Source organism: Trachypithecus francoisi, unplaced genomic scaffold (genome assembly GCF_009764315.1).
Source record: "Trachypithecus francoisi isolate TF-2019V2 unplaced genomic scaffold, Tfra_2.0 Lachesis_group8, whole genome shotgun sequence".
Taxonomy (NCBI): domain Eukaryota; kingdom Metazoa; phylum Chordata; class Mammalia; order Primates; family Cercopithecidae; genus Trachypithecus; species Trachypithecus francoisi.
In genome coordinates this window covers 51,726,862-51,739,641 of record NW_022681473.1, presented here as the reverse complement: position 1 = coordinate 51,739,641, position 12,780 = coordinate 51,726,862, and the positions used below count along the sequence as shown (strand labels likewise).

The 12,780-nt window shown below is 37.1% G+C and overlaps 1 protein-coding gene across 7 annotated transcripts in view; it reads right to left on the bottom strand.

Annotated features, from left to right (window-relative positions):
- Positions 1 to 12,780, bottom strand: part of BTBD10 (BTB domain containing 10) — a 78,043-nt gene that overhangs the window by 9,227 nt on the left and 56,036 nt on the right. For all 7 annotated transcript variants that reach the window (XM_033206168.1, XM_033206172.1, XM_033206173.1 and 4 more), the window contains 2 exons: positions 9,993 to 10,113; positions 2,198 to 2,395 (listed from right to left, as the gene is read on the bottom strand). In XM_033206168.1, coding sequence (XP_033062059.1) covers positions 2,198 to 2,395; positions 9,993 to 10,113 — 319 coding nt within the window. The remainder of the gene's footprint in view (positions 1 to 2,197; positions 2,396 to 9,992; positions 10,114 to 12,780) is intronic.

Genomic DNA, 12,780 nt, shown 5'->3' with positions numbered 1-12,780 from the left:
GTCTACTTAAGTGGAAACAAGAAAAGCTTTGACAACCAATCAGAAAACCCAATCCACAGGAAGAATCTCCTTCTGAAAGATACATCACCTACACATTTATTGTAATGGGATCTGCCCCAAGTTTTAAATAAGATAATCCAAAGAAGATATCAATATTGCATCATTATCAAGCAAAGTAAAGCACTTTGCTAAGATGTCTACAAGGCCTAGTCTAGAGGGGGGAAAACTGCCTTGTCAAAGAGTACAAAACAGATACATTTTACATTTCATGGATTGAGCAACTATTAATAATTTCCCAAAAGGCAAAGACCCTCCCCACAAACTGTTTTCCATTCAGGCGAACAGCCCCATTTAATACTGATGTTAAAAATGGCAGATTTGAGCAAGTTCTGCCCAGGTTAGTCTGTTTAGAGCAAACTGGCTTTGCAAAGGACAGACATTCCACTGACAACATGTTGAGTCTTCCAAATGTGCTGAGAACTTCAGGGAGTTAGACTGATGGACATTCCTCGCCTTCTCTCTTTCAGGTTGAGTTATCTCCCTTAAAAGGTGAACTGCAAAGGTTTTTTCAAAAAAAGAAAAACACACTCACAAACCAAACATGCTGGTTTAAGAGCCAATAAAAGGAAAATACGTATATAAACTCTACTCATGGGGTAAATTTGTGATTATTACTATATCCTTAAGATTTACTGGTATTTTAAGAAAAAGATTATTTTAGATCTTAGAAAGGACAATCTATGTCATAAAGTCACATGTAGAAAAATCAGGCCAAAAGGCTATCTCTAGCTCCTCAAATGAATCTCCTTTGTATTGGATCATCTTGATACAAAATAATACATATTTAGACAACTAAGTAAAAATGTTTTCAGGCCTTTTAAGCTTTAAGATAAAAAACAAGAAAACAAAAAAATATTGAAGTGAAAAGTTCAACAATGGAAAAGAAAAGACCAGGTTTATTATAATTCCTTTATCACTATAATATCATTTCTATGTTCTATGGTTGGCTGTACTTTCTTGGGGTCAAACCTTTTGAAAAGTAAAATATAAGTTATAAGCTTGTTCATTCCTTTTCCTTAACAGAAAATAATTTAGTATACCTCTTCATTTTTGACAACCTTTCATTTTTCTTGGGGTTTGTTCAACTTTTTATTCCACATATTATAGAAAAACATTGTCAGCAAAGAGCCTAGAACTGAGGAAATAGCAACAGAAATGTCTATTACAACAACTATCCACAAAGGAATCACAACACTCATTTAAGTACATCATGCAAAAGAAATATCTCAATGCAAACTCTGAAAAGTGCTACCATAACTTGTGTTAAAATAATCTTTCAAAAATCTCCTTTAGAAGTAAAAAAGAATGCCATCTGGAGTCTGCTTTGTTTTGATTTTAGAAAAGTGTATGTAAAACGGAAAAATCAGAGATAAAATGTTTTGGTACTTTCTATATTAAACCCTAATCCTTACCAAGACAACAGACTATATAGTACAGAAGAAGATGCTAGGCTATTTTATTCAATTCCTTGAGTCATTCTTTCAGTTCTTCCTTATTTATTAAACTGGTCAAAAATACTAATATTGAGCTCATCAAGAAAAATAACAAAAAAATAAGAAAAAATGTTAGTGACTGCTGCTCAAGACAGGTCATTTTGGTCAGAAATACCCAAAAGAACTATAGTACAAAGGCTTATGAAGGGTCATTGTATCCCTGATGAACATATATGATATTTTTAAAAAGGGTACCTTAGAACTTCAAGTTATCTTCAAAATCAATAAGTTAAAGCTTCTAAATTTATATAAAAACAAAAACTCATTTTTTAAAAAGTTATTTTTATAAAGGAACTAGTTCTCCTGACTGCTTTTAAATACAAAGAAAAAAAATCTATCAAGTTCCAGAGAGTCAACAAATAACTAACTATGTGTGTATGGCATGGGTGGGGCATATTCTTCTGCACAGGGACATACTTTGGGCATTGCGAGCCATGCAGTTTCTGCTGCAACTACTCAACTCTACCACTGTAGCATGAAAGCAGCCATAGGCAATACACAAAACTTAATTTATAAAAATAGGTGATGGGTTGAATTGACCCCCAGGCTATAGTTTGCTGGTCTATGAGAAGAGCTCTTTCTTAACACACACAAGAAATAATTTGTGATGATTCAGGAGAAAGAAAACATGCCAGAATACTTACTTTGTGAATATTCTTCTCCCATCTGTGGTGGATATTCTTCATCCCAATCAACCACATCATCATCTGTAAGCACCACTATATGACATTCCCGTTCCCCACTCTGGGCACTAGCTACCATGAGAGGGAGGATCATTTCTTCCAGATAAAATTCAAATTGTCTACGAGCACCATCATTTGATAACTCATGCATTAGGGCACCTGAAATGAAATCCACAAAAATCTCTTACCAAAACTTTTCCTAAAAAGACTTCTTTTAGAAATATAGAATCTTACAATAAGAAAGGCCAATTAAAGGCATCCTACATAGGCCCCGTCATTTTACACATCATGAAATAACTTGCCTAATATTACAAAACTAATTTGCAAAGTCAAAATTAAAACCCTATCTCTAGCCTAGCATATTTTTCACTATACCATATTATTTTCCATCAGTATACGCAATATGTCTTAAGGTATACCTTAAAGATACTTTTCAGGTTATCCACATAAACTGAAATAGTTCTTATATTCCATTTCCTGCATGCTCTGCTTCTCAGAAAGTTGCAAACTGATTTAATATTTCAGTGCAGGTTGAGAGGGGAGGTGAAAAGGGTCAATAGTCTTTAGAATAAGGCAAGCAAAAGGTCAAGCAAAATACAACATGATGCAGGAATTCCACAGCAAACTTGATACTAGAAGTGAGAGAGCTGAAAGATAAGACTTCAACCTCCTTAAGCACAGACATAATGAACAACTTCAATTTCCTAAATGCACAGCCACTAACCCACCTGCACTGCTTTTTTCTTGTATTCCTATTTAATGGCAATGTCCTATCTCCCTACTGAAGATGCCAACATCTCAAGAACTACTACTACTGCATCAGCATGGAGAGCAAAGTTACAGAAGCAACCATGGCAACCATACACATGAGTGTGTGTGTGTGTGTGTGTGTGTGTGTGTGTGTGTGTGTGTGTGAGAGAGAGAATGTGTGTGTGTGTGTGTTGTAAAAACTGGAGAACTGGAGAAGGGATGAAGGAGTACACTAGAACTCAAACCTACAGTCTCCCAAGGGAGAGCTTTTCCTCCCTACAAAATGTCTCTATAATTATATATTACATAATAAACACTATATAATTATTATAATTGATTAGATAATTAAATAATCTATATTACTTAGCCATGCCTCTCTCCAGGCTGGCTATTTCCCATTGTCATTTTAAAAAGTTATCTTTATAGACAAATACCTATATTTCAACACCTTCTCTCTCTCTAGCTTCTGAACCAATTCCAATCTGGCTTCTACTCTCACTATACTACAAAAATGTCTTGCTATGGTCTCCAAATGGCCTTTATATTGTCAAAGACAATAATCACCTTTGGTCCTGATCTTATGTGACCTCTCAGTTTAATCTCCTACACTGGACCACTCTTTCTTGAAACATACTCACCCCTAAGAATCTCTGATACCATTATCCCTGTTTTTTTCCCTCCTCCTAGCTATTCTTCCTCAGTAACTTTTGCCAACTCTTCCTCCTCCAGCTGTTCATTAAATACTGGTATTTCTCAGGACAATTTTAAGTTCTTTTCTACTTTTATCCTATACCGATAATTCCCAAATTTATTTCTACTAATTTAGTCTTCTGTATTCGAGATGCATTTTATTTAGCTGCTTTCCGGAAATTTCTGCTTGGATGTAACCTCAGAGGTACCCTAAACTCAATACATCCAAAATTTAACCTACCATCTGTCTCTCTCCACAGTATTTTTCAAATCAGTAAATGGCATCACTATCAATCCAAGTTTTCAGAACCATCTCAGTACAGTGCTGGGCATATAATGGGAACTTAAATATTAGTATACTAAATGAATAAATCCTGGATTTCTCCTTTACCTCCTAATTCAAATAATTCCCCAAGTCTTCTTAAACATACCTTGAATTGTGTTATTTCCTTCTTTTGGCAGATATTTACCAAAGATAGCTGCAAAATCTCCTAAGCCACATACTTTTCTGCAAGGTGACCTTGACATCTCTTCCCAAAAAGTGGAATCTAGTTCCCCTCCCCTTTAATTAGACTGGTAATACAAACTTGTTTGTAACCAGAGGAGCGTGGCTGAGGGGACAGCACATGACTTTGGAGGCTAAGTCAGAGGAAGCCTTGCAATTTCTGCCTTGGTTTTTGGAATGCTTGTTCTTCAAATGCTTCCTTTCTGAATGCAGCCTCCAGGATTTGAGAAGCCCAAGTCACATGGAGAGACTACACATAGGTATTCTGTTTGGCATTCCTAGCTGAGTCCAGCCTTTGAGTCATCCCAGTCCTGGCACCAGACATGTGAATAAAGCCTCCAGCCTTGTGAGCCACCCCAGCCCATCAATTCTTCACAGATGAGGCCTCAGATATTGTGATACAGCCATAAGCCACCTCTGCTGTGTCCTGTATAAATTCCTGACCCACGGAATAAATAAGAGTAATAAAATGGTTATAGTTTATGCTAAGCTTGAGGTGGTTTATTACACAGCAATAGTTAACCCAACATATTCCATCCCCTTGCCTCCATTCTGGTTCTGTTCATCATTAACTCTCACCCAAACTACTACAAAATCTTTCTGATTACATTCCCCCAACATCCGCTTTTGCCTCTCTGCATTTCATTTTCCCCACAGCAGCCAAATCTAATTGCCTCTGCTAGTCTAACCCTTTCATGACTTGTACTATCCTCAAAATGAGTCTCAAATCCTCAACTTGGTACATAAAGCCCTGCTATATGAAAAAGAATTTACAGATCAGAGTGTAGAATCAATCCTTTAATACACTTTAATTATCCATATACTGATGACTCCCACTTACATCTAGCCCACATTTCTCTGCTGAACTTTAGACATGTATACCCAATGCTCCACTTAACAGTTCTACCTGGATATCTAACAGGTATTTCAAACTTAACATGTTCAAAATCAAGCTTTTAGATTTTTGCTCCTCATGAAGTCTCCCCCATCTCAATTAATGGCAACCTCACACTTCCAGTTAAAGCTCTCCTCTCCTTTCCACTCCACATTCAGTTGAAGAGGAAATCCTGGTAACCTGAACATCAAATATACCCAGAATCTGACTAGTTCTTACTGTTTCCACTTAATCCAAGCCCCTACCATCTCATACCTGGACTTTGATCATGGCTTCCTAACTGATCTCTTTGCTTCTAGCACTATTCCCCTTTTGGTCCATTTTTAACACAACAGCCAGAAGTGATTCTTTTAAACCTTAAGTCAGGTCAGGATTATAACACTTAAGAACTCTACATGGACTTCTGTGTGAACAGGGCCCCCATGAAATAGTACAATGTGACAGTCTTACAGATCATATCATTCTTTTGTTCAAACCCTCCCATAACTTCCAATCTCACTCAGAATAAAAGCCAAAACATAAAGGCTTTATTTGACCTAAGTGCCTTGTTATCTCTCTGACCACATCTCCTATTACTGACACTCTCACTCACTCCACTCCAACTATCCTGGCCTCTCTGCTGCTCTCAAATATACGAGACAAACTCCTTCATTGTGTGCATTCACTAGTAACCTCTGCTTGGAATTTAACATTTTTACTTCCAATGAAAGTTTCTCTGGCTCCTCTAAGTAACTTCTTCACTTTTTTCTCCTTGGCACTTATCACTAACATACCATATATGATTTATTTACTTTGTTTATCACATGTTTTTCCCAATAGAGTGTATGTTCCATTAGAACAGAAAGTTTTGCCTGGTTTGTTCATGCTGAATCCCCAAAACTTAGAATAGTGCTTAGTACAGAGTAGAGCCATTAAATATTTGTAACATTTGTTCAATTAATAAATTTTGTTTCCTCTTTACCTCTCAGGCCTTATTCCTCATCACTCATACTCCATCCCTCTGCTCTATAGAGCCACACGTGCCTTTTTTTGAGTCCCCTAAATATGTCATATTCCTTACCACTTAAACCTCTGCACATATCATTTCTACTGCTTGTATGGTCAGCTTTCCCCCACTCTTTGCCACTCCTTCAGGTTTCAGCTTTAACGGCACTTAGATAATGATTCTCCACAGACCCTTTGTCATACACTTCTAATAATATCTCATTTCTTCACTGCATTTTTCACAGCTTTTATTACTTGTTAAATGTCTGTCTTCCCAACTAGACTATAAACTCCATAAAGGCAGGGACAATGTCTGTCTTTGTTCATCACTATAGGTACTATATGTATGAAACTCATAAAAAGCTTGATTAAGAAGGAAGAGGGGACGAAAGGACAAGTTAAATGGTAAACTAGAAATGAATAGTTGATCAGGACGCAGAGACACAAGAATGATATAGTGGACTCTGGGAAGTTGGTGGGGAAGGTTGGGAGGAAGTGAGGGATAGAAGACTACATACTGAGTACAGTGTACGCTGTCCGGGTGATGAGTGCACCAAAATCTCAGAAATAACCACTAAAAACTTATCCATGTAACCCAAAACCACCTGTATCCCAAAAACAATTGAAATAAAAATTAAAAAAAAATTAAACCTGACACTTAGAAATTAAAGATAAAAGGTAGAAATCCCCAGTATAAAGATAATATTTGACACCACAGTGATGAATAGCACCACTTAGAATACGTGCAGATTCTGTGAGAGAGAAAGTAGCTAACAGTGGAGAACAACCACATTCCAAGGATCAGGAAGAAGGATGCCAAAAAGCCAAAGGAAGGGACAGTCAAGAAAAAAATGAGTAACATTATAATTAAGCCTAAAAGAAATGACTTTATTTTTCTTGAGAGAGGGTCTCACTATGTTGCCTATGATGATTTTGAACCCCTGGGCTCAAGTGCTCCTCCCCACTTCAGCCTCTCAAAGTGCTGGGAATATAGACATTAGCCCCAGGTCCAGGGAAATGCCTTTAAAGAGAGAGATGCCAGAATTCCCATTAAACTTAACATTGTTCAAAATCTTCTAGCCAATTTGACAAGACAAAAAAAAGACATAAAAAGTGTTATTTGTAACACAGTCAATTAACTATGAGGCATATATGAGGATCAACTAAAAAATCATTAGAAATAAACAGGGTTCTATGAGGTGGCTAAATGTACAAAATTCAGTAACTTTATTATAAGTTAGCAGTTTGAAAAGTTAAACATATTCTACACACAGCAATAATAAAAACACAAAATATTAACAAGATCAGAGCACACTATATGAAGAAAATGATAAAACTCTACTTAAAGACACGAAAGTGAGAATAAATGGGAAGACAGCATTTGGAGCTATATGTTAATTCTTCTGAAAAGTTAACTTCAAAGGATTCCAATGAAAAGTTCAAGTTATTTTTAATGAGAATGTTTTTGAACATCTAGAATAGCCATAAGCCAGATTTGAGTATGTTTGAGCCTGAGGTTTACTACACAGAGATAGGGAAAGACTGATGATACCAGAGAGGACAATCAGTGGAAGAGGGTCCTAAAAACACACAAGAGAATACAATAATTTGTTAATTCAGCAAACATTTTGTTGAGTCCTTAGGATGTGCCACACACCATAGACACAAATACAAAAAGATATAGTCTCTGCCCTCAAGCCCAAACTAGTTTAATGCCACAAACTGAAAAAGAGTGCCTCAACCAGAGAGAGAGAACATGCAAGCAAATTGCATAATTTCTTCTTAAATTAAGACATAAGCCCAGATATTTTAGTGCAAAGTGCCATTCCAAATATTCAGCAAGGGCATATATTTGCAAGAAAAAAAATTTACTTTTGGATTCAAGTCTACTTACATTTTTAAAAGATCACATCCATCTCTTCAAATTCTATATAGTTTTTTAATAAACATCTTTGGGAATCTCTAAATTTTTAGTAAATATATTACAAGTAATCTAAAAACAACTACAAATATTACTGAAAAGCTAAAAGTCTAGGATAATCATATTACACATATTTTACATAAAACTCTTACTTTTAATTCATAATAAATAAAAGATACTTAGTAGTAATGACAAGGTAAACTATGTACAACAAAAGACTGCAGAACTAAGAGATTCACATCATCTGTAAAAAATTCTAGTTTTTTTTCTATCTCTGCCAGTCACCAAAATTCAACATCAAATTATATAAAGATTAATTTAAATGGTCATATGAAAAGACACAAAACTTGAAATCAGGGATCTATAATGCTCATGGTTTCAACTAAAACTTTTTTTTTTTTTTTGAGATGGAGTTTCGCTTTTGGTGCCCAGGCTGGAGTGCAATGGCGCAATCTCGGCTCATCACAACCTCTGCCTCCCAGGTTCAAGCAATTCTCCTCCCTCAGCCTCCCGAGTAGCTGGAATTACAGGCATGCGCCACCACGCCTGGCTAATTTTGTATTTTTAGTAGAGATGGGGTTTCTCCATGTTGGTCAAGCTGGTCTCGAACTCCCGATCTCACATGATCCGCCTGCCTTGGCCTGCCAAAGTGCTGGGATTACAGGCGTGAGCCACTGCATCCAGCCCCTAAAATCATTTTTTAAGATGTGAAAAAACAGCAACTTTGGCCAGGCACGGTGGCTCACGCCTGTAATCCCAGCACTTTCAGAGACCGAGGTGGGTGCATCATCTGAGGTCAGGAGTTCAAGACCAATGTGGCCAACATAGTGAAACCCTATCTCTGTTAAAATGAAAAAATTAGGTGTGGTGGCGAGTGAATCCCTTCAAGGCAGGAGAATCCCTTGAACTCAGGAGGCGGAGTTTGCAGTGAGCTGAGATTGCACCACTGCACTCCAACCTAGGTGACAGAGCGAGACTCCATCTCAAAAACAACAACAACAATGAAAAAAAAAAACCCAGCAACATTGTTCAAATGTACAGTTGTATGTTGGATCTACTGTATTTCCAAAGTATACTTACTACATCTTTACTCCAGAAACCTCAGCTCTTAGAATTTTTTGTATTACCATGTAGGATGATATCCTGGGCACTAAGGAAGACACAAATAATTCCCCAAAACAATACTATCTACTCTTTCTAAACCATTCAGTTCATTCTTTACTACCTATTTCCACTAAACTCTTCCACAGTCCACTAGCCCACAATGACTTCCCCTTCCTCTGAACTTCTCCAACCACTTAAGTGTCGGCTTAAGTATCTAGGTACTTAATATTGATATCAAATATCAACATTTGATACTTCTCATACACTATTTTGACTTTTTTGTGCATAATCACATCTTTTCTCAGGGTTGGCGTAACAATGGGAGTAGAGGTGCTGAAGAAATGGTGACAGAAGAATACCAGAGTTGGGATTACAACATTCTACACACTGCTTTGAGACTATATTTGAAGTTCTTGGATAAAGTCATTTAATCCTATGCATAAATGAGGGCTAGACATTCAATCTAGGATCTTTAATGATAGGTATCGTTTTTGAGAATTATTTGTGTTTTCCATAGTGCTCATATTATCATATGTGGTAATACAAAAAATTATAAATTTTTGGATGATGTGATCAAAGAAATGAAGCCAAATGACCACACTTGACCAAAGCCAAGGATCCAAATCTAGGAGATAAAACTGGTAACAAATAAATAATATAGAAAACTGTCTAGGAGGAAATCTGGGTTAGTCAAAAAAGAAAATTATTAAAATTGAAAAAAATATTTGGAAAATTGCACAAGGAGATTATCAAGGTCTTTGCAAACTTTCATTAATAATCTACTTGAATGCTTCATAATTCAATTAAATACTTTAAGTCTAACTAGGTTAAGAGCACTAATTTCAGGCTTTTTGTTCCAATATATTCTAATTATACAAACCACTTACACACAAAACATCATACTTACTGAGATCTCTACATTTAATAGTACTATATTCAAAAGAGATACAAAGATAGTCACATGCTTCTCTCAGTTCAGGAATAGATATGCCATCAGGACAACGGATTATTCCTGTTTTATAGTAATCCTGGAAAAAGAAAAGTACGGAAAGCATAAAATATCTGGAGAACAAGGTAGCCAAAACTTATTATTAAGGTAGAGCTGGTAACATTTTCAGAAACAGTAGAGAACTCTGACATCTCTGAAATGTGGAAGTTTAATCTTAGATGAGACCTCCGTTCTCCTACTTTTTCATTTTACCTGTAAGGAAAATTCAGGTCCAAATGAATTCATCAGCTGACCCTGTCATACAATTATTTAAAAGCAAAGGTAAGATTTGAATGTAGGGCTGTTACCTAATTCCTGTCTTCTTTATGGCATTATACCAATGCATATGTATTTTTCTTCTACAGGTTATACTTCTATAAAACTATCATAAAGTTTTAAATTTTTTTTTAAAAAGTAAGGAAACTGAATGATATATTATGCTACCTTAAATACTACCTAGATAATTTAACAAAATTTGAGGTTTTTAGTACAGAATTATAGTCCTATTCAGGTATTAAAATATGTAAAATAAGACATTAGATATTCTTCTTCTAATACTACCCTTTGGTGATTCCATATGATGACAAGCAATACTAATTATTTCGAAAATCTACGTAACAGGTTGTTAAAGGACGACCCCAGAATCACAGATAAGTTACTTCAGAGATGAATGACAAAAATTCTTTTCAATTCCACAAGGGGAAATACGGACAGCTAAAAAAGCACTTTTTCCCCAAAATTAAGACCTGGCTCGGCCAGGCACCATGGCTCACACCTATAATCTCAGAACTTTGGGAGGCCGAGGCGGACAGATCACCTGAGGTCAGAAGTTCAAGACCAGCCTGGCCAACATGGTGAAACCCTATCTCTACTAAGAATACAAAAATTAGCCGGGCATAGTGGTGCACACCTGTAATCCTAGCTACTCAAGAGGCTGAGGCAGGAGAATCACTTAAGCTCAGAAGGCAGAGGTTGCAGTGAGCCAAGATCGCACCACTCCACTCTAGCCTGGGCGACAGAGCGAGCCTCCATCTCAAACAAATAAACAAAAAGATCTGTCTCAAGTTTCCTGAGGTTCAGAACTAAAGTAACCAGTAACACAATTTCTAAGGTTGCTGCATCAATGGAAGTGAAACATCTTCTGGTACTTGTACGAATATTCACCTGATCAAGATCAACTACTTTCCCGATCTGTCTTCCATCACAGAATCTTCCCTTCCCTCAAACTACTTAAGAAAACGGTATTTTCAGGCTGTGGCACAAACTGTCACAAACTATCAAATCTTTTTTTTTCTTTTTTTTTGAGACAGGGTTTCACTTTGTTACCTAGGCTGGAGTGCAATGGTGTGATCTCAGCTCACTGCAACCTTCGCCTCCTGGAGCAAAAGATCTTCCCACCTCAGCCTCCCAAGTGTTGGAGGCCGAAAGAATGAGGGTGGTGACCAACTCAGTATACCACTGGAGGCTATGTGAGCAAACAGCAAACTGTTCGCATGAAAGCAGGTTGCTGGCAAACTGACAAACTGCATCTGCCTCCCAGAACTAATGCTGAGGGCAGTCACGCCCCAGGTGCAGTGTTTCTTGTGATTGTCTACGCACAACTGAAGTCTGTTAGCAATCATGTGAACCTGTGATAAATCAAGCAGCTAACCAACAGCGCCTTCTCCCTGTTCTTTCTCCCCAGTAAATACAAAGGGCTGTGGAAGCTCAAGGTCGTTGCTCACTAGAAGCAAGGAGCCCCCAGCCCCTTCTTTAAACCAGATTATGTTGTCTTTCTATTCATCCCTGCGTTCGTCCCCCTTCATTCAGTCCCGTAGTAACCGTCACATCCCAAGTACCTGGAACTACAAGCGTGCCACTACACCCAGCTAATTTTTGGATATATTCTTTTGGTAGAGATGGGGTTTTGCCATGTTGCCCAAGTTGGTCTTGAAATCCTGGACTCAAGCCATCCACCTGCCTTGGTCTCTTAGCGTGCTGGGATTATGGGCATGAACCACTGCACCCAGCTTTATGAACCAAAATCACTGAATTTAAATTACAAGTAGGTGCTCTGTATGATAAATTAAAATATTAAAAAAAAAAAAAAACGGTAAAAACCTCAAAAAAAAGTTTTAAAACAAAGACGTCGGCTGGGCACAGTGGCTCACACCTGTAATTCTAGCACTTTGGGAGGCCAAGGCAAGAGGACTGCTTGAGCTCAGGAGTTCAAGATCAGCCTGGACAACATGGTGAAACCTCATCTCTACTAAAAATACAAAAAAATTAGCTGGGTGTGGTAGCACATGCCTATAGTCCCAGCTACTAGGGAGGCTGAGGTGGGATGATCACTTAAATCCAGAAGGTCCAGGCTACAGTTAGCCGTGATCACTCTACTGCACTGCAGCCTTGGCAATAGAGTGAGACCCTGTATGGGGAAAAAAACAAAAAACCAAAGATGTTAACAAATACATTTTGGAGATGACTTTTAGATGTTTCTAAGTTTGCTAGTTATGTGCAATAAAATAATAGAATCAAGTAGTCATATTCATTCTCAGATAGTAAAAATGATCGATTTACTGCATTTCAGAGAAAGAGAAGTAAATATGACTCCAGAAATATTACCAAATACCTGAAAGAAGTGTATATGCAAACCTAAGAGATTAATAATCCCCTATCTTATCATCCTGAAGGTCACAAAATTCATTTGCTTCTATTATATTATCTG